Raw genomic sequence first — 21,002 nt, 5'->3', positions numbered from 1 at the left:
ATGGATACTACACCATCACCAACATTGAGCAACATTCAATGGGCAGTCCAGAAAAGTTCTGTACACGGAATACGGAGGTGATGCATCCTCTCTTTCTCCTTGGGCCACTAAACATTTGATTCTTGACCTGCAGTTCTCTTACTTACTTCCTCTCCCTCCTTTCTTCTTTTCAGTTTTGTCTTGATGTATACACTTATTCACAAGAATAACTTCATCTCATTTCTTATTAGAACCTAAAGCTTACACTTCTCTTGCAGCAATATATATTTTCCAGGCATTTTTCTCAAGACAGTTATTGCAGATTCATGCCCTCTTCTCTATAAAAAAGGAGGTTTAAGGGAAATATTACTATTATTTGCAAACATATAAGGTATATTTTAAGTGTTCCCTGTCAGAGCAACCAGTTAGATATATATATAATAATCCAACTATAGCTATACTGAAAATGTAGGCATAACTAGTTGTGCCAGAATTTATTCTGTACTTTTATGTGTGTCTTCTTAAAAAAGTTTTTATACACGCTGATACTCTCTGCACCTGCTATATGCGTAGCTGATGACTCAGATTTATAATCATTTGCATATATTCTATCTCCAATATCAGTGTTTGTTGAGATTCCTTGAAAAGGGAAAGTGATCAGGCACTGCAATAGTGCAATGAATCAGCACTTTCTCTGTTTTCAGTTTACTGACTCACCACCCGTACTTCCAGCCTCCTTGATTTAATAAATAACATGTCCAACTTCTATTAAATGTGCATCCCAATTAATACTTGGCTATTTCAAAGGAAGCAATAGCAGCACGTTCAAACACTGTTCTCCAGTGAAGAAGACAATCTGATCCTCCTTTCAGTACATATTTACTTTGAAATACGCAAGAGACACAGTTTTATATTGAGGATTACCCTGGATTCTTTTATCCATCCTTACATGCATGTACAATTTATGGTGGCATATAAATATTGCTGGTGAATGTTCTTATCTCCCAAATTTTGAGTATGTTGCATGGTTGCTGACTTTCATGCTGCCATAAACAGCGTTTATCTGGGCTTGGCTCAGCAAAACATGAATAGGGAGGGATGAACTACCCCAACAAAAGAGTTTTTTGGGAATGCGTGGGTATCTCCAGAAGACCTTGGATGAGTGCCCTCTGAGTGGTCGTGGTAACTGCATAACTTTGAAGAGAAGATCTAGAGAGGCATTTTTAAACACATGCACGTTTTCCTAAGATGGGTGAAAGCATGCACATGTCTAGTGATCACTATTGCCAGGTTAAGCTAATTAGTCTATAGGTATATATTAGGCAAATTTAATCTATATTAAACAAATCATATGCTGCTGAACTATACAGTAAATTACCTTGGACTTTTTAAGACTTACCTTCTCTGCAAGCAACTCTCTAATTTTGCTTGCTTGGAGGCGAAACTTCATCAGCTGAGATTCCATAACTACGCATCTTTCTTTCCAGTTTATTATCCTTTCTGGCTCTAGGAAGTCTGCCATATTTATGCTTTGAAAAAAGAAACAGAAATATTCAATATAGTTTTGACTGTTAACATACATACATTTACATGTATTGTACAAGATCAAAATCATTTACAATTCTCCAATAAGTATGTTTTTTATTACTTCAATACTTAGCATTAGACTATGTCTTTATGCATAATACAAATCTATGATGGCTGTTAGATTTGCAAAATTGTAAATTCGAGATAACAGATAAAGAAAATCCCAATTCTGATTGTAAAATATCAAGTTACCATGAACTCACTTATATTGCAATAATCCAGCAATTCATGGGTAAAAATTAATTATACATCATATTGTTTAAATGCGAATCATCTTCCCCATTTTTGATTTTAAAAAATCTGTTATAGTAACAACTCATAGAACCTCAGGGACTCACAAGGACTCTGAAATAACAAAGATGAAGAAATAAGGTAGCAATCATACACACTTAGTGAGTTCCAGTAAAATAAATGGGTTTTATTTAAGTAGATATGTATAGGATTATGGCGTAAAATAGAAAGCATTATGTTTCTGGTTCAATGACTATTTCTTTTAAAAAAATACATTTCTACTTTATCTGGCAGATCACACAACATTACAATACATTTTACACAATTTAAAACAAAGCATATAAGCAATGCAAATATTAAAATATATTAAAACAAATAAATTATTGGCCACAAATAATACAGCAATAACTTTCTGAAATGTCATATACCATGATGATTAAAAATAAAATCCAAACTAATTTTACTCATACAACTTAAAGATGATCCACTACCCTCTTCTCAATTTCTGTTGTAAATATCACGGTATCTTTATTATTTTTAAAATGTAATAAAAATGTGAAAATGTCAATTGCTTAATAACAAAATTGCCAGTGGTCTTTGACTTCTGTTCTATTATATCACTCATACAACATTCTGACTTCCATTATTGTAAAGGGGTTTTTTGAGTTATAATTCCAGAAAATTATTTGCTTTGCATTTTTCAGAAAGCAAAGGACTATGGAAATATTTGCTGGCACAGTATATGCTGTTTATATTTGTGGAATGAATGATCTTATTTATGAGTCAATGACTTCCTGTCTCTTGTTTGATTCCTCAAGGGAAAAATAAATGAGTTCATCACTTTGGCTTGCTCGTATTCTGATTCAGCGTAATGAACCTACACACATTTTCCCTCCTGTGCCTTTTTTTGTTTTTTGTTTTCATTTTAAAGTATAAAATAACAGCACAATCCCATGCAATTTTATTTAGAATAAACTTGTCTCTTTGCTTAGAATGCAGGATTGTAAGCTTAGATTTATTAATATTAATACCTTACACAATAAGTAGGATATTAAATTTGACAAATTTGATAAGATTACAGTAATTCTTTTTTATATACTACATGTAAAGAAAGTTTCTTTTCACTTGAATGGATAGCATTTTAAGTGCTTTTATTTAAAGATTAATTCCCATATTTTAACACCATGATATAGTGATCTAACATTTTACTGTGGGATCTATTAACTGATATAAGGCACTTGTGAAATTATCAACTCAAAATATGAACAAAATCATCAGTGACTTTTCAGTTTATACTGTATACTGAAGAGAGTAAAAATTTGTTCCTTTTTAAATTGCAGGGAAACACCCATAAAGTTCAGTGAGGTTAGGGTTTTGCCCAAAATACTTTCCCAACACATAAAGTAAACAAGTATAAAAAGGAAGAACTTTGTTTCTTTTCTTTATAGTCGCTTATTTCCCTCTTTTAGTAACAGCCAGATCTACTTAAAATTACAGTATAAATTTTGATATAAAAGGAAATCACTTCTTTAAAATGATGTGTTAGCTGCAGGTTTATTACTTGTAAAAACTGGAAAGAAGGATTTCAATTTTCAGCTAATGGCCACTTCAGAAGGTAAGTGCTTAGAGATATAATGTGATGCAGAACCTGTCTTCCTTAAGATCCAGCTGAAGTACAATCCTAAGGCAATCCTAGGCAGAGTGACCATGGAGAGAAATGTTGAAAGCCGTCTAACAGCCATCTCCAGAGAGTGCCTGTAGGTCTGAATAACCTACTAGGACTAGGGAAATCCAGATCTAAAGTAAGGTTCCCATTACTTTATAGGGAAAGCGAAAACCATACAAAAAAACCCCAAACCAAAACGTCCTACACATTATGGCTTAGTACCCTATGTAAACTCAGCCATTATCTCCCACATTAACCTACTTTATAGGGTTATTATGGGGATAATATAGGGGTAAAGGAAAGAGCCATGTAAACTACTTTGAACATAAATCAGTAAAAACCGAATATCAACAGAGACATTTCAGGTGTAAAGAGTATGGGCTATTATATTTCCTATACTATAGCTAACTTTTATGTATCGTACTACGTTGTAGTATGTTGAGTAAAGTAAAATTGCCTGGGTTCATACATCGCATTAATTAATGCCATAAACTATGCTTTGTCATCCAGAATGGATGGGTTCATACATCATACATCAACCAAATGACGTTATGGTTTAGCACTATACTGTACATAAACCCAACCATTATCTCATGAGCAGGCTGGCAACTAAGTGGCAATACAATTATTGATTGGTGGTGGCTACCTAATACCACAGCAGATGGGCTGATTTGGGTCAGTATGTATTATTATTTATTTGTATTTGGGCATATTTAGACAACACCGCAGCCAACTTTAGAGAATTAGGCATTCGGTATTAGGACTGCCAGTGTTCCCCCCTTTCTCAGGATATATAATCCATTACTACTTTTATTGTTGTTGTTTAGTCGTTAAGTCGTGTCCAACTCTTCGTGACCCCATGAACCATATTGCGCCAGGCCTTCCTACTTTTATTGCAATACTTTTATCTATCAAGATGCTGGCAAGATGTGTTATTTTATACATTTTTACTGACACTCCCTCACCCCACTATACTCATTAGAGAGGTCTATCTCAGAGAATGATCCTTCTGGAACATGCTGTTCATTTCCCATAGTGATATTCTTTAAAAATGTTTTACAGTTCAAGGCTTTTCCACTTATCACAAGGGAAAAGATTACTGACCATATTTCCAGCTCAAAAACAGTTTAGAATTCCGGGAGCCTGGCCAGAATGAAGAGCAAAAGAATTTCAGAGTGGGTTTTCAGGATATGGAGCAAGGGTGGGTAGGCCTCAAGTACATGGGGATCTTTTTAAAAAAAAAGAAAAGAAAAATTACTCCCAGGTTATTCAGAGCTAGGTATAAAAGTCATACCTTGAGAACTATGGATTCTTAGCCCAGGGATTTATTTTGTATACCAGTTCTGAATGGACCTCATCAGTAAGTTCAGTAAGTTCCACTCTTGGCTATTCTATGCTTATTTTATTGCTGTGGGACAATGTACGTCAAGGAGGAAGAATGTAAGCTTGTTGATACTATTGTTAAACAGTCTGATGTTAGAAAACCTTCCTGATCTACTTGAATTCAATTCAATTCAATTCATTCAGTTCAGTTGTTGTTATTGTTATTATTAATTAATCTTCTGTCCATTCCTGGTAAGTAGATGTTGCCATGTATGCCACATTTCCCTTGGTTCTCCTCCTGCTTGTAGAATAGTGACAGATGGGGGGGGGGGGACTTGCAATTCAAAAGTATAAAACTCCTGAATAGTACTTTTTTTTGACACCGAGTCTAAACCAGATCTCAGTCTCAGCGAAATTCAGTTCTGGCATGATGCTGAGGAATGATAACACTGAACATACACAGAGTGCCTTTTCCTCGACATAGCTAGTCCTCATGCTTTCTGTTACTGTAATGTGAAAGCAGCATTTCATGGCACTTGGATCTGAACCCAACACCTCATGGCATCTAATTTAACATCTGATTTCCCTTTAATCCAGTTATGGATACCTTGCAGAATTTACAATCATATCAAATGTATGTAACTTGACACACAAGCAAGCCGTACCTGTAACGTGTTAAAAAAAGAAATGCCCTTTCTCCCAAACCTCAGATGTCTGTTACCGAGTTTCAATAAAAAGGAACGTAGGGAGAAAGAGCACTCATGGAGCTGATATCATCCCTTCAGATACTCTACGGTGGAAGACCTGGTGTGGAAGTTACTTTGTGCGCGACTCAAAGCACGATACGACTAGCAATATTAGCAACTTTGGACACCTCGGGGATTACAATTGCTTCCCATCCTTCCTCAACATACAAGAGGATCCTGTTTGACCTAGTCTTGCCATTTTAAAATCCCCCCCCCTTTTTATTTTTTGCTGAGCCAAGAAAGGAGAAAGAAGGAAAGACGGAAAGAGAAAAGAAGAGGCAGGTCTAGGGGAAAGACGGCTCCTGCTCTCAGCAGGCTCTCCGCTCCTCTTCCCGCCGCCTCAGCTCGCTCGGTGTCTCTCCCCGAGGAGGAAAAACGGGGGACTTTACCCGCCCCCCCAAGTTAAGGCACACCTGCGGACGTCGTCATGAGGTTTCCGGCTCTTCAGTGACTCCCACTGACGGGCCCGCGCCCCTCTCCCCGAGATCTCAGCGCCTCTCCCCGGGCAGCCCGCTCAGCGCTAAGGGCTTCGGCAGCACCATCTCCTCGGTCGGCAGGAGAGGCGGCGAGGGGCCCGGGCTGAGCGGCAGTTCCCCTGGCCATTCAACAGCCGCTTAGGCGGGACTTGCAGTCCACTCCGGCCTCTCCGCAGCAGGCTCAGTGGGGTGGGGGCATCCATCGCCCGGGGAAGCGAGGAGAGTGAAATCAAGTTGTGGAGCAGGAGTAGCGTTGGGCCTCCCTGTATGCTGAAACCATAGAGGCTGAATTGGATGCCCCTCGCTGGAAAGCACGCTACTGTACTTCGCAGCCCGGGCCTATGCAAGATCAGCCCGCTTAAGCCCAGTGCTGTCGACATACGTAGATGTAGATGTGTCAAATTAAGCCTGAGGTCCTTCTGTCCATCCTTGGTCTTTATTTCCGAAACAGCAGAAGGGTTCAAGTCTCCAGAAATTTCAGCTCAGGCATGGGAACTAGAGGAGTTGCTAATCGTGGGTTGTTTAGCAAGCTGCCAGGGCGGTATACAATTAAACAAGATAACATGCACACAGAACAATAAAGAACAAATAACATTGATCAATAAAAGACACTCCAAACAACTGTGAAACAACTAATTATAAAACCATCAAAACCAGCTATTAACAACTGATGGAATACTTGAAAAAATGAAAGGTCTCACTTGCCAGAAACATACCAGCATTCTAAACTGGGATGCTGTAGAAGACCTCCAATAGAAGAGAATATATGTAGCTCAGGGTTGAACTGTGGAGTCCTTGGGGTTCTCTGAGCTAGGCTGTTTACTTGCAGACGTGTCTTTACCCAACTAGGCAATATCATCAGTGTGAGTGGGGGGGGGGTTTGCTCCCTGTTCATATACAATAGCTTTGCAAACGCACATTCACTTGCACTGATGATGTTGCCTAGTTGGGTAAAGAAACGTCTGTAAGCAAACAACCAAGCTCAGACAGCACCAAGGACTGCACAGTAAAACACTTGCTTGACTGCAAGGGAAGGCCTCAGAGTAAGGTGGCATGGTTGGGCAGATTGGGAGGGTCAGAAAGGGAGCTCTGCCCAGATTCAGAGGGTGGTCTTACTACATGGAAATGTTACTGCTCAGGTAAGGCCCATCCTGTACAGAAGAGTATCCCTATGATCCTGTGCTGCTTATGCGGGACTGCACAGACTCCCATCTTGTCCCCTTGACTCTTGGGATTCTCCCCCCCACCCCGGGGAAGCCAAGGTACCAGGCCCACTCCTTCCAAGTTTTTCTGAGGAGCAGCAAAGTAGTCAATCCTCCTCACCCATTTCGTCTTTTGCATCCTTTAACTGGCTTTCTGGGGAAAGCACAATCTAGTTCAATAGAGCAATGAAGTACAACAACGGGACACTAATTTGGGGATATGAAATATGTGCCAAGAATTTTAGAGCTGAGCATGATATTAGTGTGGAAGTGCTTATTCTGAAAAGTCCTAAGCAGGGGTGTCTGCAAAAAGCCAAGGTTTCAGCAAAATTATATGTGCATCATGCCATCAGATGCATGTTTTTCCTTTGAACTTGAGGCACAATACACTGGGGGAGAATCATTTGTTGTTTCACTTCTTTCGGTAAAATGTCACAAATTGTCCCTCTAGGAGTCAAATGAAAAATCCTGATAATTCCCTCACATACTTGCCCTCTTCTCAAATGTTGCATTTTCCCTACTGGTTCTAATACTGGCTATTATTACATTGTCTTATTTAATCATGGTTTGCTGAATAAGCCACCCCTAGTTAGGTTTACATATTGCACTAAACCACAAATCAGTGTTCTGAATGGAGTTCCCTTGTCAGCTGGCAGGACTCAGACATTCCCAGTATACATCGTCTCAGGCAGACTTCCCCAATTTACATCTTTATGAGAGATGTTTACTTAGTATGTAGCAAAAGGCTTTACACTGTCTTTTTCTTTTTTTAAAATAAAATTTTATCGCTTGGAAGACTGGTCTGATTCTCCACAAAAGAAGGGGACAGGATGGGCTGATTCTGACAGTTACACACTGTGACATCATAAGGCCAAGATGTGTCACTATAGAATTTATTTCATTTGTTCTCATTTTTTTCCTTTTAACTTGTGAGAAAGTTATATAGCTTGTTCTGTTAACCAAAGTTAGCATGTTGTGTGAACACAGTCTATAATAAATAAAAAGACAATTCTGTAAGTAAGTCCCTTGTGAATGTTGTTATGGGATAGAAAGCATACAGTGTTTATACATAAGAGACTAAAGAATGTTTTGTACTGCCACCTTCTGTAATCCAATTGTAAAACCTATATACAACGAACACATTATCTTCCACTTTAACTTCCACATTAAGAGCATTTATATGTACAATAAATAGTGTGAACGGCTCAAATGGGTTGTGCAAATGCCTGAAGATAAGAGTTTTAAAACTGAATGTACATTTGTAGCTAATGTGATTAAATGTATACTATAGGCTTAGGGAATACAAGAGCTTTTAGGGCATTTTTTCACAAATAACATTTAATTGTGTCTTTCCCTCACTATTTGTGTCACATTGGACTATTGTTAACACAGCACAGAATGCAGAACAAAAACCTGAACACACATGATTCCCAATTATGCCTTTAAACTGACGCTGCAAACCAATTTAAGCAAACATTTATATATTTAAAATATTTTATCTTGCTTTTCAGCAGGTGTCCACAGGTAGAGGGGTCAAAAAGTCAAGATGGCAGCCATATCCATGTGATCAAAGCTCTACTCCCTATTTAATTAGTGTTATGTACTTTTATTTATCATGCAGTAAAGTAATATTGACTGATATCCTATCTGAACATAATAGGTGTAAAGGGAGTATCTCTGCAATACCACAGCTGTTTATTTTTCTTTATTTAAAAAAACTACAGGACCATACACCAAAAGGCTGCCTTAAAGTGGAAAACTAAAAATTTTTAAAAAATCACAAATGATAACATTTTTATTGTGTCATTTATTTACAATGATTTTTGTATCACCCTAATGAAAGATTTTGAATGGTATACAACAAAACATCAGCACAAAACAGGCTTTCAACAAATGATGCCTCATAATTAAAACAACATTAAAATCAAACTAAAGAACAAAAGCTAATGAAAAATGATGATCCAAGAATTACAACTGGGTATCAAATGACTGTGTGTTTTTTTAAAAGTATTCAGAGCCTTCCTTAACATCAGAAGTGATATACAAGCCTATTACCACTAATTTGCCACTTATTTATACTAAGAATTTATTAATAAAATATTTATTTGTATAATGACAAGTTGAAACTTACTACACAAGTTAATAGAAGACAGTGGAACAATTGTTCTCAATTTTTTTTTTTTTTAATCTGCGCTCAGTTGTTACCGACTCTGCAGTGACTGCTTGGACGAGTCCTTGCAGTTTTCAAGGCAAGGTGTTTCGGAAGTGGTTTGCCAGAGCCTCCTTCCTAGAGCAGTGTACCCATTTATCTACTCACGTGAGTTTTCGACCTGTTGGGTTGACAGGAACTGGGGAGGAAACAGGAGCTCACCCTGTTAACGTGAAGGCTGGACTCGAACCGCTGAAGCGTCGACCATTTCTGGCCGGCAACTTTCAGCGTCATTAAGCCGCTGCGCCACCACGTCCCCCTTGTTCTCAATTAGACTTCTCATAATGTGGTATTTTGGGTACTTGATAAAAAGAAAGTGAATAAATGACAACTACAAAAAAGCTCATGAGGAAATTATCAAGTTGATAGCATAATTGCTTAATATAGTACTTTGGCGCCACACAGTGGAGAAATTCTGAAATAGGTAAAATTAATTACTGTATCAAAAATAATTTCTTGCCAACTTTTTACAAAGTGTTTTTCCTTTGTATGAAAAAGTAAATATTCCAATAGGTTTCAGTACATATTAAAAATGAAACAAACAGCCTCAGAAACATGTAATAAAATGAATAACCTTACAAACTGCATCTATTTAGTTTTAAATGGTATTATAATGCTCTGTTTTAAGTCAGAAATCAGAATCACATCATGCTATTTTAGGAGTTGAATTCTAAAACCATCTTGGAAGAGTTTATAAACATTTATTCAGCTGCCCATGGTTTATGATAAAACAAATGAAACTTCTGAATGAGAGTATTTTAAAATATTGATTTCCCCCCATCATAATGCAAACTTATTTTCATTATTACTGAGACATTTGAACACTTATTAAATAAGTAAATAATGAACACTTGACCTAAGTATTTGAACACTTGTGTGGCTTGTTTCTGTTGCATTTTAGCAATAGTCTTTACATCTTAATTAGGCATCACTCTGTTAACTATAGAAATAAGTTGGCTTAAAATTTGTACCTTACAATAATGGATGACTAAAATGAAAAACAAAATTCATTAAATGGAAGTCCTAATATCTATTAAATACAAGAGAACAAAGGGGATTACTAAAATCTTATCCATCCTATCTTGGACAGAACACCACAATTAATTGAAAGCAAGTGTCTCTGGATTTAGTTACTTAGGTCCTACAATATTAAGCGATAAACCATGGCTATCTAGTGTTTGGATTCACAAACTGAGCTAAGAAAATATTTGCTCATTTGTGGCCTAGTATTTTGTGGAACCCCTCATTATGCTATATAAAAAGTGGTGTATTATTCTCTAAGCTCCACTGATGGTACTTCATTCAGTAAAAAGTGAGTTGCACTGATGTGTGACACAGCCAGCAGAAGGGAGATCCAATCAGGTGAAACAAGATGGTGCTGTAACCGGCACCCCCGCTGAATTCAATGAAGCGTAAGGGCGACCTTTAAGACTCACTCCGGTTTGTAGGATTTACCTCGAGTAAGCATCCACAAGACTGACCCACATTTGTCCAGGATCTGAGCTGAGGTTTGTAACAAACTTAACGCCTTTCCAGCAGTCGCAGGATTAATATTACAGGACCGCATCATAAATCCACTGAGATTTATTGCGGGGGGCCATACACAACTGCGGAAGATCCGCTCGCGCACCCCCCGGGCAGGCCCGCGAGCCCAACAAAGCAACCTCCCTCGACGCGGTGGCCGGCAAGCCCCACCCCTCCTTCATATCCCTCCCACGAGAGCCGATCTCTCGCTCTCTTTCCTGATTGGCGGGGGAAGCCGTCAAGACGGTCGTGGAAAGCCGGGCGAGCCTAAACAGAGAGGGCTGCGTGCTCGCGCGGCCTCTAGCCCAGCCCTATCTCTCGCCTCGAGAAAAAGACGTGGCTGAGTGAGTGGGCCGGCCGTTCTCCGGCTGCGCGCGTGCTCCGCCCTTTCTCGTCAGCGAGGCGGCGTTAGCGACCGGCTGTGCGGAGAGGAAGAACCTGGCGAGGCCTCTCTGGAGGGTAAGTATGGGGAGCTGTTGGTGTCTGTAGAAACACGCGGTGTGAGCAAAACACGTCCTTCCTCAATATCGGCGGTGCTCTCTGCAAGCGTTCGCATGACACACTGAGCCACAGGCTAGCTCATCACGTTGTAGCATATCAGGTACTCCAGTTCTGTGGATTAATGAGTAGTGCAAACTATGCCTAGCTGAAGCCCGTCGCTTAAACGTAACCTCTGCCTTTGACAGAGTCAAGCGTACGGGGTCCGGAGCTCTTTCATGGCTAGATGTTTAGCGACGGGATATCTTTGGTATATCCTGGATCCAATAAATGCGTTTCTTACACTCCCGACAAAAAGAAATGCTGGAGGATTCGGGGCCACGCGGTGTAAATGAGTGCTGTCCTTTCAGGATAATGTAGCACACAAACCAAACCAAAGTATTTTCCTTCAGAAGAAACGATTGACTTCATGTTTTACTTGGAGTCCACTAGAAAGTAAAATGCTAGATAAATCTTTTGCCCGATCCAGCAGACTGTTACGCTTGAAGTGACTGATCATATACTTTAAAATGCATTTTAGGGACAGACACTAGGAAAAAAAAAAGGTCAGCTTATATGTTTAGTAGAATCGTTTACTAACGTTGAATTTTACATAAAGAGTTGTTTCTGAAGTTCCTTCACTATATTGCAGACGAGCAGAACTGAACGTAGTTAGAGAACTGACTTCAATAAGCTAAGGGAAAAGTAGGAACAGTTGCATGGATGGAAATCTTGAAGGGGAAAAACAGTCCAGGAAGGTTGGGAAATTCTGAACCTAAGGCCCAAACAGTACCAAAGAGAAAGAAAAATGGGGGCTAGCTGATGAGACCACTATGGTTGCATAAAGAGCTTTCTGATAAACTACTGTAAGAAACAAAAATGACAATTTTAAAAAAAGTGGAAAAAGGGGCATATAACAAAAGGAAATAGCCCAAATCTATAAGAATGGGATCAGGAAGACTAAGGCTTAGAATGAGTTGATGCTTGCGCTGAATGCCAAAAATAACAAAAAAGGGTTTTGGGTCATGTGTGGAACAAGTGGAAAATCAAGGAAACGGTTTGCTGGTTGGAGAAAATGACAATATGGTGACAGGCAATTGGGAAATGGCTGAACTGCTTAATTCCTAGTTTGTATTGGGCTTTTCACAAAAGGAAAAAGTCCAGCTTGTCAGAAGCTGCGCCATGGGGGGCAGAAGAGAAATGGTCAAAATGGGCAAGGAAATGGTGAGAAAACTCCTGGCTGCTTTGAATGAATTCAAATCGCCTGGGCTGGATGGATTACATCCCGAGGTGCTGAAATGATTGATGGATATGATCTAGAACCACTACTGTAATCTTTGAGAACTCCTGAAGTACAAGCAAAGTGCCCGAAGACTGAAGAAGAGCTAATTTTGTTCCATTCTTTCAAAAAAAAAAAAAATCCCAGGAAACTACAGACTAATCAGCTTGACATCAATACCTGGGAAAATTCTAGAAAAGACAAACAGTGGGCCTACAAGCACTTACAAAGGAACAAGATGACATTAGGGATTTTGCTTTGCATGAATGAATCAGATGCATGGGTACAGAGTTTATCTATTGTATGAAATGACAATTTTTTTGAGCTTTCTGATAAATACATGTTTCCCTCCCACTTGTTTGCAAAAGAGTTCAGAGGGGGAGGATTCCTTCTTGAATGCCCTGACCCCCACCTTGATATAATGGGAGATCAAAATACTCATAATGGAAGAATGGTTGGTGAAGATGGTACAATTCGCAAAAGTGGCAAAATTGACTTGTCTGAATAGGGAAAGGACAATAACGTCATTTATGAGTGACTGGAAACCCCTTATGGGCTTTTTGCTGAAGAAAGAAAAAAATGAACTTTTGATTTATGGGTTTGACAATTAGAAGGGGTAAACTATGGAAAGAAGGAAATTATGATGTAATCTTAGAGAGGGTAAAATCTTAATGCATTTATAACGGCTGTTAAATTCAGAAGCCACTTCTTTGTACAATTTTTTTCTCTTTTTTTCTCTTTTCTTTTTCTTATTTTCTTATCTATTCTCTATTTTTATTTTCTTTAATTCTTTTCTAAAATTTGTATTGTTTTTATCTTGTAAAAAATTTCTTTTAGGGTTACTAATAAGATTGAAAGGACAGGAGTGAAGCTAAGATTAATCCAGAATGAGTTGGAGGGCAGGTTGGTGTTCTGCAGGTGTGAGGGAAGCCAAATTTTACCTAGGAGAAAGAACACTAAAATCAAACCCAGAAGAAGTCAGTGGCAAAATGTATTGTTGCAAAAAAAATCTTGTATGGACATGGCTGAAACATTTAGACAAGTTTGGATGTCAGATGATGGGACTCCCAGGTCATAAACAACTCCTAGTTACTGGAGAGGAATGTTGGATTTTCACAAATAGATCTGAAGATGACGGCAGAGATTTTCCTTATTCTTTTAAAAAGTATTCTAGAATGATGATATTTCACCAGTATTCTATGTTCCCACAAATGTTTCCATGTATTCCATGTTCCCACAAATATTTCATGCTGTACCCACAAATATTTCATGCTATATTTACAACCAAGCATTCTAATTCCACCATCTTGGTCAGAGACATTAGCATTGGTATAGAAACCAACGTACTCCATATCTGTCAGGCTCTTTGGTGTCTGCCTGAAACTGAACGTATTTATTTTTCCAAGCACAATTCTCACAAAGACTTTTTAGAAAATTTTATTATGAAGAAAGGGATGGGATTAGAAGAATTTGCATCTACAACTGGTAACCAAAATATATTAGGGTGGAGTCTCCTAATTTTCTTTTTACTGCCTTTCTGTGAACTGATAAACTGGCAGTCTCTTCGTTGATCAGAAAGGAACCTGGAGGTGAGCATTTATAAAATAGTTTCCTGAATTGTTACCATTGGGGAACCGAACATCACAATTTCCTTTTTCAAATGTTAGCTTGAGATGTGTTCACATCCTTTTTGTCTCTTGACTTGTCATATCCTACTTCCAACATTGGCTATATTCCATATATCCCTGGAGAGAAGCTGACAGGTGCTGGTCAACATGGTGCCTTGCTCCATTTTGATTCAGGCAGAGTCTGTCTCTCTTGTGTAGCTCACATGAATTCAAGAACTTTTGATAAGTAACCTTGGGAAGCTATAACAAGCATTTGCTGTGTTTCAAGAGCAATAGCCTCAACAGAAATAAAATTCAAACTTTTTGCACCTCTTTCTGGTTCCTATCTTACGTAGTAGGCTGCTTGATGGGAAACCAGTTTCCTTTTGCCCCTTGGTTTTACAATGGTCAGTCTTATGATTATATTGTTTTTCATTAATTATGTGAGAAATAACTCACATGTGTTTTGTGTATGCACTTTGGACGTTTCTCAGATAGTATAGGTAATCCTTGTTTAACGACCACTCATTCAGTGACCTTTTGAAGTTACAATGGCACTGAATGAGTGGTACTTATGACCGGTCCTCAGAGTTCCAGCTGTCCCAGCACCCCTGCAGTCATGTGATTGCAATCTGGGTGCTTGGCAACTGGCTTGCACTTATGATGGTTGCAGCTCCTGTGGTCATGTGATTGCCATTTGCAACCTTCCCTGTTGGCTTCCCACAAGTGAAGTCAATGGGGAGGCTGGCAGGGAAGGTTGCAAGTCACTCCAGTAAGTTGCTTGCACTCTTCCCTGCCCAGTGGTAGCCACCCCCGCCTGGCCACGTCTTGTGGGCCATCTGCTCACCCTCCCCTGGCCAGCAGCAGCCACTTACCTGCTCACTGGCCTGCTTGCAAGCCGCCTGGGACTCACTTAATGCCTGCAATCTTTGCTTAATGACAGCAATGGGGAGTAAAAGGATTGCCATTGCTAAGCAATACAGTCACATGACATCATGCTTTATGACCATTTCACTTAGCGACAGAAATTCTGGTCCCAATTATTGTTAAATGAAGACTACCTATCAACTGATAGCCTCAAGGTCATGGAACAGGAAGAAATGGTATTCTAGATGAAAGGCAGAAATGAAATGCTATGGCATAAATCGGATAACATCATATTCCAGAAACAGTGTACGTAGAAGAAAACAGGTTAACATGTAGGTTTTCATTGCAGTAGAATTTTGTTAATAAGTGGTTGTTCAACCTGCAAATTTGGTAATTCTGTATTGGTTGCTTTTGTTATTTGATTTGTGCTCAATTTTATATTCAGGTGGATTTATCTCAAGAAAATACTTCAGAGGTAAAGTGCTGATATCCTCATCGGGAGTCTTGCCTTTAAAGTTCCAACTGCCGGAACTTTGTGGATTTTTTTATTGAGGTTTTATATTTTAGATGAAATAGTTACTGTTGAAGTCTGAATGAAAATCTTGGCTAAACTTTTTCTTCAGAGTATATAGAAATAGGCTAGACAAAGATTTTGCAAAGTACAAAGCTGAATTAAACAGTCTTCATTTTTAAATTCAATATTTAAAACAATGTTGGTTCCAAGTATAACTCATATATTATTCTTTAATAGGTAATTCTTTAATCTGCCAAAATGGTTTTAAAGAAGAAGAAAGAAGTTCAGGTTGATGGCTTTGTTCTTGATCATCAACAGCTTAAAAGACTTCACTGTAAGTGTAATTAAGTTGCTTAATTTGTCTTTCTAGATATATTTTAGTGGTGCTATAATGATTTTTTAAAACTAATTTCTCTTGAGGGTACATTTTGAATTAAAGATGAGAATATCAGCCCTTTCATGTATACAGTTCTATATGCTCTTTCTACCCCAATTTGAAAAAAAGTTTTTCCTGAATGAAAAGCAAATTAGAGAAATTCCAAACTGTTTGATGTTTAAAACTTGTTCTGTATTGAAGGTATGTTTGAGATGCCATTCCAACTTTCTGGTTTTATGAAGGAAGTCAATCATCCAGTTTTGAATGGGTTGTTCAAATTGGCAATGAACAAGCCTTACTCGATACTGTATTGCACATAAAGTGCTATTTCTTAAGGGTGACATTTGGGCAGTCAGCTCTGGTGTATCAGAATTGAAGTGTGGTTTGCAGAGCAGTAGTGTCATATGGGCATATGGAGACATGCCCAACAATGCTCATGCTGTTGCTTTCTGGACCACCTCTAGCTTCCAAGTAGTCTTCAAGTACAGCCCCAAATAAAAAGAAAGAAAAGTATTTTTCACCAATTCCCCCATGCCAGTATCCACATTTTCCAAACACTCTAGAACAGATGAGGGGAGCCAGTGCAAGACAATGAGAAGAAGAACTTGGTGAAATATACCTTCCCATTCAATTTCATTTGGACTTCAGTAATAGTTAATAGTTTCACTTCAAATATAAAACTTGATCTGAAAATGCACAAAAGTTAGTGATTACTTTTGTTACTTGATTTGTGCTGAATTCTACATTGTTCAGGTGGGTTTACTCTCAGGAAAATGCTTAGAAAATAAGGGGTTGAAATTGTCATCAGAAGTCCTATCTTTAACCCTCTGGCAGCCTAACCTTTGTGCATTTTCAGATCAAGTTTTATATTTGAAGTGAAACTATTAACTATTTTTTTTTTTTAATCTGCGCTCAGTCGTTACCGACTCTGCAGTGACTGCTTTGGACGAGTCCTTGCAGTTTTCAAGGCAAGGTGTTTCGGAAGTGGTTTGCCAGAGCCTCCTTCCTAGAGCAGAGCCCAGCTGGCGAGTGCAGGAGGTGGGGTTTCCGTTGCTTTGCGCCCTTTTTGGGCGCGCCCGGTTTTTCACGCTTACCAGCAACTGCTCCCAACTCCTTTTTGCAAGGCGCTGCCAGCATTTTTCCTCCCACCAGAGTGAGAGTACCCATTTATCTACTCACATGAGTTTTTGAGCTGCTGGGTTGACAGGAACTGGGGAGGAAACAGGAGCTCACCCTGTTAACGCGAAGGCTGGACTTGAACTGCTGAAGCGTCGACCATTTCTGGCCGGCAACTTTCAGCATCATTAAGCTGCTGTTGAAATTGAATGGGAAGGTATTTTTCACCAAGTTCTTCTTCTCATTGTCTTGTACTGGCTCCCCTCATCTGTTCTAGAGTGTTTGCAAAATGTGGATACGGGCATGGGGGAATTGGTGAAAAATACTTTTCTTTCTTTTTATTTGCTGAAGCTGCCTGAGATTACAACATTTTCTACTAATGGAAGAGTGCTTTTTGTAACTCAGAAGACTGTGCTACAGCCAGCTTGAGCAGGAAGAAAGCTTCTACAGAGTGGCTGAATTCACATAGAATGCCAAGCCATAATATATATTGCTTGGTTCTGGCTTAGCATGTTGTGCAAATTCAGCCATTGTGGTTTGTAAACTGTGATATATAGTTTATCATGATATTTGATCCCAGGCAATTGAACAGTGTCCAGGATTAAATATATTATTTGGACCTCAGTGTTTTCTTATTTTATTGGTTATTTTCTCTTTTCTTTTTAATCATATGCAGTCTGCCCAGAATCACAGTTTTCGAGTTGGCTATATAAATTGATTAAATAAATAATTCAACAAACCATACTTAGTTCAGTGTTAGTTCAATGTGTGAAATTAGTATTTGAATAAGCAATTCACAAAGGGAAATTATCTTGCATTTCCTTTACATAACACACCATCTGATTGTTAACTAGTTCATAACACATTGAACCATAAACTAATCACACAGGCTGAGTTCACCCAATGTTAAAGGGAAAAATATTATTGGCTTATACATTGTGCAAATGGGACATGCTAGGAACACTGTCTTTTCCTGTGGGTCCCCTTTCCTTCATTTGCAGCCGTCAGGAATTGAAGAGCAAGGTTCTCAAATGGAAAAATCTCCATTTTCATGGAGGCTTTTCACATTGTTGAGGCCATAGCAGAGAGAGTTTATTGTTAATGGGATGATCCTAGTGTCTGGATGAGAGAGTTAGATCTTTCTCAGAGGGGCTTCCAAGAATTCATTTGGAACCAGTGAGAATATGGATGTTCTCTTTTTAAACTTCTACTGTGTTTTTTAATGATTTGAATGCTTTAATTAATGCATTTATTAATAAATACATATAATGAATACAGACTGAAGCTGTACTTGCATGATGTACAGAATCTGAACCACATTTCAGCATAACATTTTATGCAAAGCTAGTACTTATGGGATAGCTGCAGAATTATTTTATTTTATTTTTTCTATAGCCACCCATTTCAACAAATGACTGGGGTGGCTATAGAAAATTGGGTTGTAAACTATACATATGTAGGTGTACTGTGTGAATGCAACCCTGTATAAGGGAGAAGGTGAGAAATAGCTTTTGTCATGTATGTATAGTATGTATACTATTAAAGCATTTTTGTCTTTCTCAATGTGCAGCTTTTGCAGATGCTGAAGGACAAAACCTGGCCTCTCTATTATTACAGTGTGCACAGTTGACGGATGGCATTCAGCAAATTAATTTGATCAAACAGGTTTGATTTTAGTCATATTAGTAAAAAGAATAATATGGAATTATGTTAAGTGCATGCTATATATTTTTATGTATATACAAGTAAAAAATGAGCATGGCTGTACACGGAAATTTCACTTTGGCCATGTTCTTTGTCTTTTTTCCAAATGAGAACATTCAGGTGCTTATTTCTTACGTTTATTTGATGCTGCATCATGAATTTGTTTAATTTAAGGGCTGCATCCAGCATTGCATGAATGGACTTTGCTCATGAAAGAGAGCATCCTCTTGCTTTTTGATGCCAGATTGGCTCAAGAATCTTCCCAGTCTTTAATCTGGAGTGTACATTGGAGGTTCTGGGAAGTGAAAGGAATCTGTTTTTTATTCTTTGTTGGACACCACTGTTGGATATAACCATTAGTTTTCAATTTAAAATAGGATGTGTTGGTGCAAATGTTACTTTTAAAACACAGTGAATACTGTTTAAAAGTTCATACTTATATAATGTTGTTATTGCAAGCTATATAACATAATAGTTAAATGTTGTAACCTAGTGGGACCTTGAAGGTGTGCCTTTTCCTTAGCTGTCCTGGCCCTTTGGAATACCCTCCCACCTGAGGTTTGGGGAAACCCTTCCTTTTTAGCTTTCTGGAAGGCCATGAAGACATGGCTCTTCCCCCAAGCATTGGGCTAGGATGGGTTTGAGTCAAATGGTTAATAGTATAGGTGGTTCTGTTGCCTTGGTGGGAAGGATATGACATATTTTTATGTTACTGCTTTTATTGTTTGCTGTGAACTGTCTAGGATCATTATGTGAGATAGGCGGCCATATACATTCTTTAAATAAAAAAATAAATAAGTAGCATGTGTATATTTTTTTCTATATTGTTTAGTAGTTGGTTCATATTCCAGATGTTTATAATTACTGTACGTTTGGAAATACAAGCCATTTAATTCATGACTTGTGAATAAAAGTCAGGCAGGAGCAGTATTTCATTTTTTAAGATTATCCAAATCATTATGTAGTCTGACCTTCCCCAGCCTGGCACTTTCCAGGTATGTTGGAAATATAGCTCCCATAGTAGTTACTATTGAAGCTGCTGTCTCAACAAAGCTGAAGGACATCAGGTTGGGAAAGGCTGATAAATATGAATAGCAAAATCAGATTTGCTGATTTAACTGAATCATAGTGGCTGGGTGATAAAGATGAAACTAGAAAGAAACAAAGTTATTTTCATGCTTGGAAGAACTCTATGATACAAGTGTTAAATTAATATTAAGAATAATTTTAAAAAACCCTAAACTGTTCAGTAAAGATTGAGAATGCTCAGTGGTATCCAAGGGATTGGGAGATAGATGGAAATTTCATGCAGAAGGGATTAGAAATAAATATTCTGAAAGTAAGCTCACTGATTAGAACATTGACGTGGAGTAGCCCATACTGTAATGTTTTGTTGCAGGTTACATTTCTGTTATACGTAACTTTCTTACTGACTCCTATATAAACCTGATCTCTCTCTCTCTCTCTCTCTCACACACACACACACACACGTGTATATTTTTAGTCTGTTTGAAAAAGTGTAAGTTACATTATTTTTAAAACTTTTTTTGTTATCTGCAGATTGTGCCTTTACTGGAGAAGATGGACTCCAAGTCTTCATGTAATCACATGGTTAAAAGTTGTTTAGATATTTTGGGAATGATGTTCTTATCTCTGGATATAAAGAACCCTTTAAAGAAAGTGTTAGCAAGGTAATGTATATGGGAAAAATATTACACTGAGAAAGTGCTTAACATTTCTGTGATGCTCTTCAAGGGAATATTAATATTGCTGTTTTGAGAAAATGAATGATATAAATGGTAGTGGACTTTGTATGACATAAAAGATTTTGTATGATATATAAATTTTAGAAATTATTTAACAGTCATATCCATCAAGAGTCAGTAATGTTTTCCTAAGTGTTCTTGGCTTTATAATCCTATTCTTTCCCTTCAGTCTTCATTGACAACTTTTGAATGTATTTGAAATCCCAAAAGCTTTTTAAAAGCTTTTTTTTTGTGGGGGAGAAGATATCCCACTCCCGGCCCCTACTATGTGGGGTGCTGCATGGTTCGGTGCTCTCTCTGCTCCTATTCAATATCTACATGAGGCTGCTGGGTGAGATCATCCATCGCCATGG

The 21,002-nt window shown here is 38.2% G+C and overlaps 2 protein-coding genes across 8 annotated transcripts in view; one reads left to right on the top strand and one right to left on the bottom strand.

The window, feature by feature from the left end:
• The window catches only part of PLEKHH2 (pleckstrin homology, MyTH4 and FERM domain containing H2), an 85,691-nt gene extending 79,595 nt beyond the window's left edge, over positions 1 to 6,096 (bottom strand). Inside the window, exons 1-2 of the mRNA XM_007438080.3 lie at positions 5,946 to 6,096; positions 1,379 to 1,508 (exon numbers count right to left, since the gene is read on the bottom strand). Coding sequence (XP_007438142.2) covers positions 1,379 to 1,501 — 123 coding nt within the window. The 5' untranslated portion in view covers positions 1,502 to 1,508; positions 5,946 to 6,096. The remainder of the gene's footprint in view (positions 1 to 1,378; positions 1,509 to 5,945) is intronic.
• A 5,164-nt stretch (positions 6,097 to 11,260) lies between these two features.
• Positions 11,261 to 21,002, top strand: part of THADA (THADA armadillo repeat containing) — a 158,326-nt gene continuing 148,584 nt past the window's right edge. For 6 of the 7 annotated variants that reach the window (XM_088147564.1, XM_088147556.1, XM_088147534.1 and 3 more), the window contains exons 1-4: positions 11,262 to 11,402; positions 15,925 to 16,021; positions 18,750 to 18,844; positions 20,444 to 20,574. In XM_088147564.1, the coding sequence (XP_088003690.1) occupies positions 15,946 to 16,021; positions 18,750 to 18,844; positions 20,444 to 20,574 (302 nt within the window). In that variant the 5' untranslated portion in view covers positions 11,262 to 11,402; positions 15,925 to 15,945. Of the gene's footprint in view, positions 11,403 to 15,924; positions 16,022 to 18,749; positions 18,845 to 20,443; positions 20,575 to 21,002 lie in introns of all 7 variants that reach the window. The other variant, XR_015797371.1, reaches the window with a different exon arrangement.

Source organism: Python bivittatus, unplaced genomic scaffold, assembly GCF_059951505.1.
Source record: "Python bivittatus isolate LINGU-HERP-01145 unplaced genomic scaffold, Pbiv_v1 ctg000020_np1212, whole genome shotgun sequence".
Lineage (NCBI taxonomy): Eukaryota > Metazoa > Chordata > Lepidosauria > Squamata > Pythonidae > Python > Python bivittatus.
This window is presented reverse-complemented; position numbering and strand designations above follow the sequence as displayed.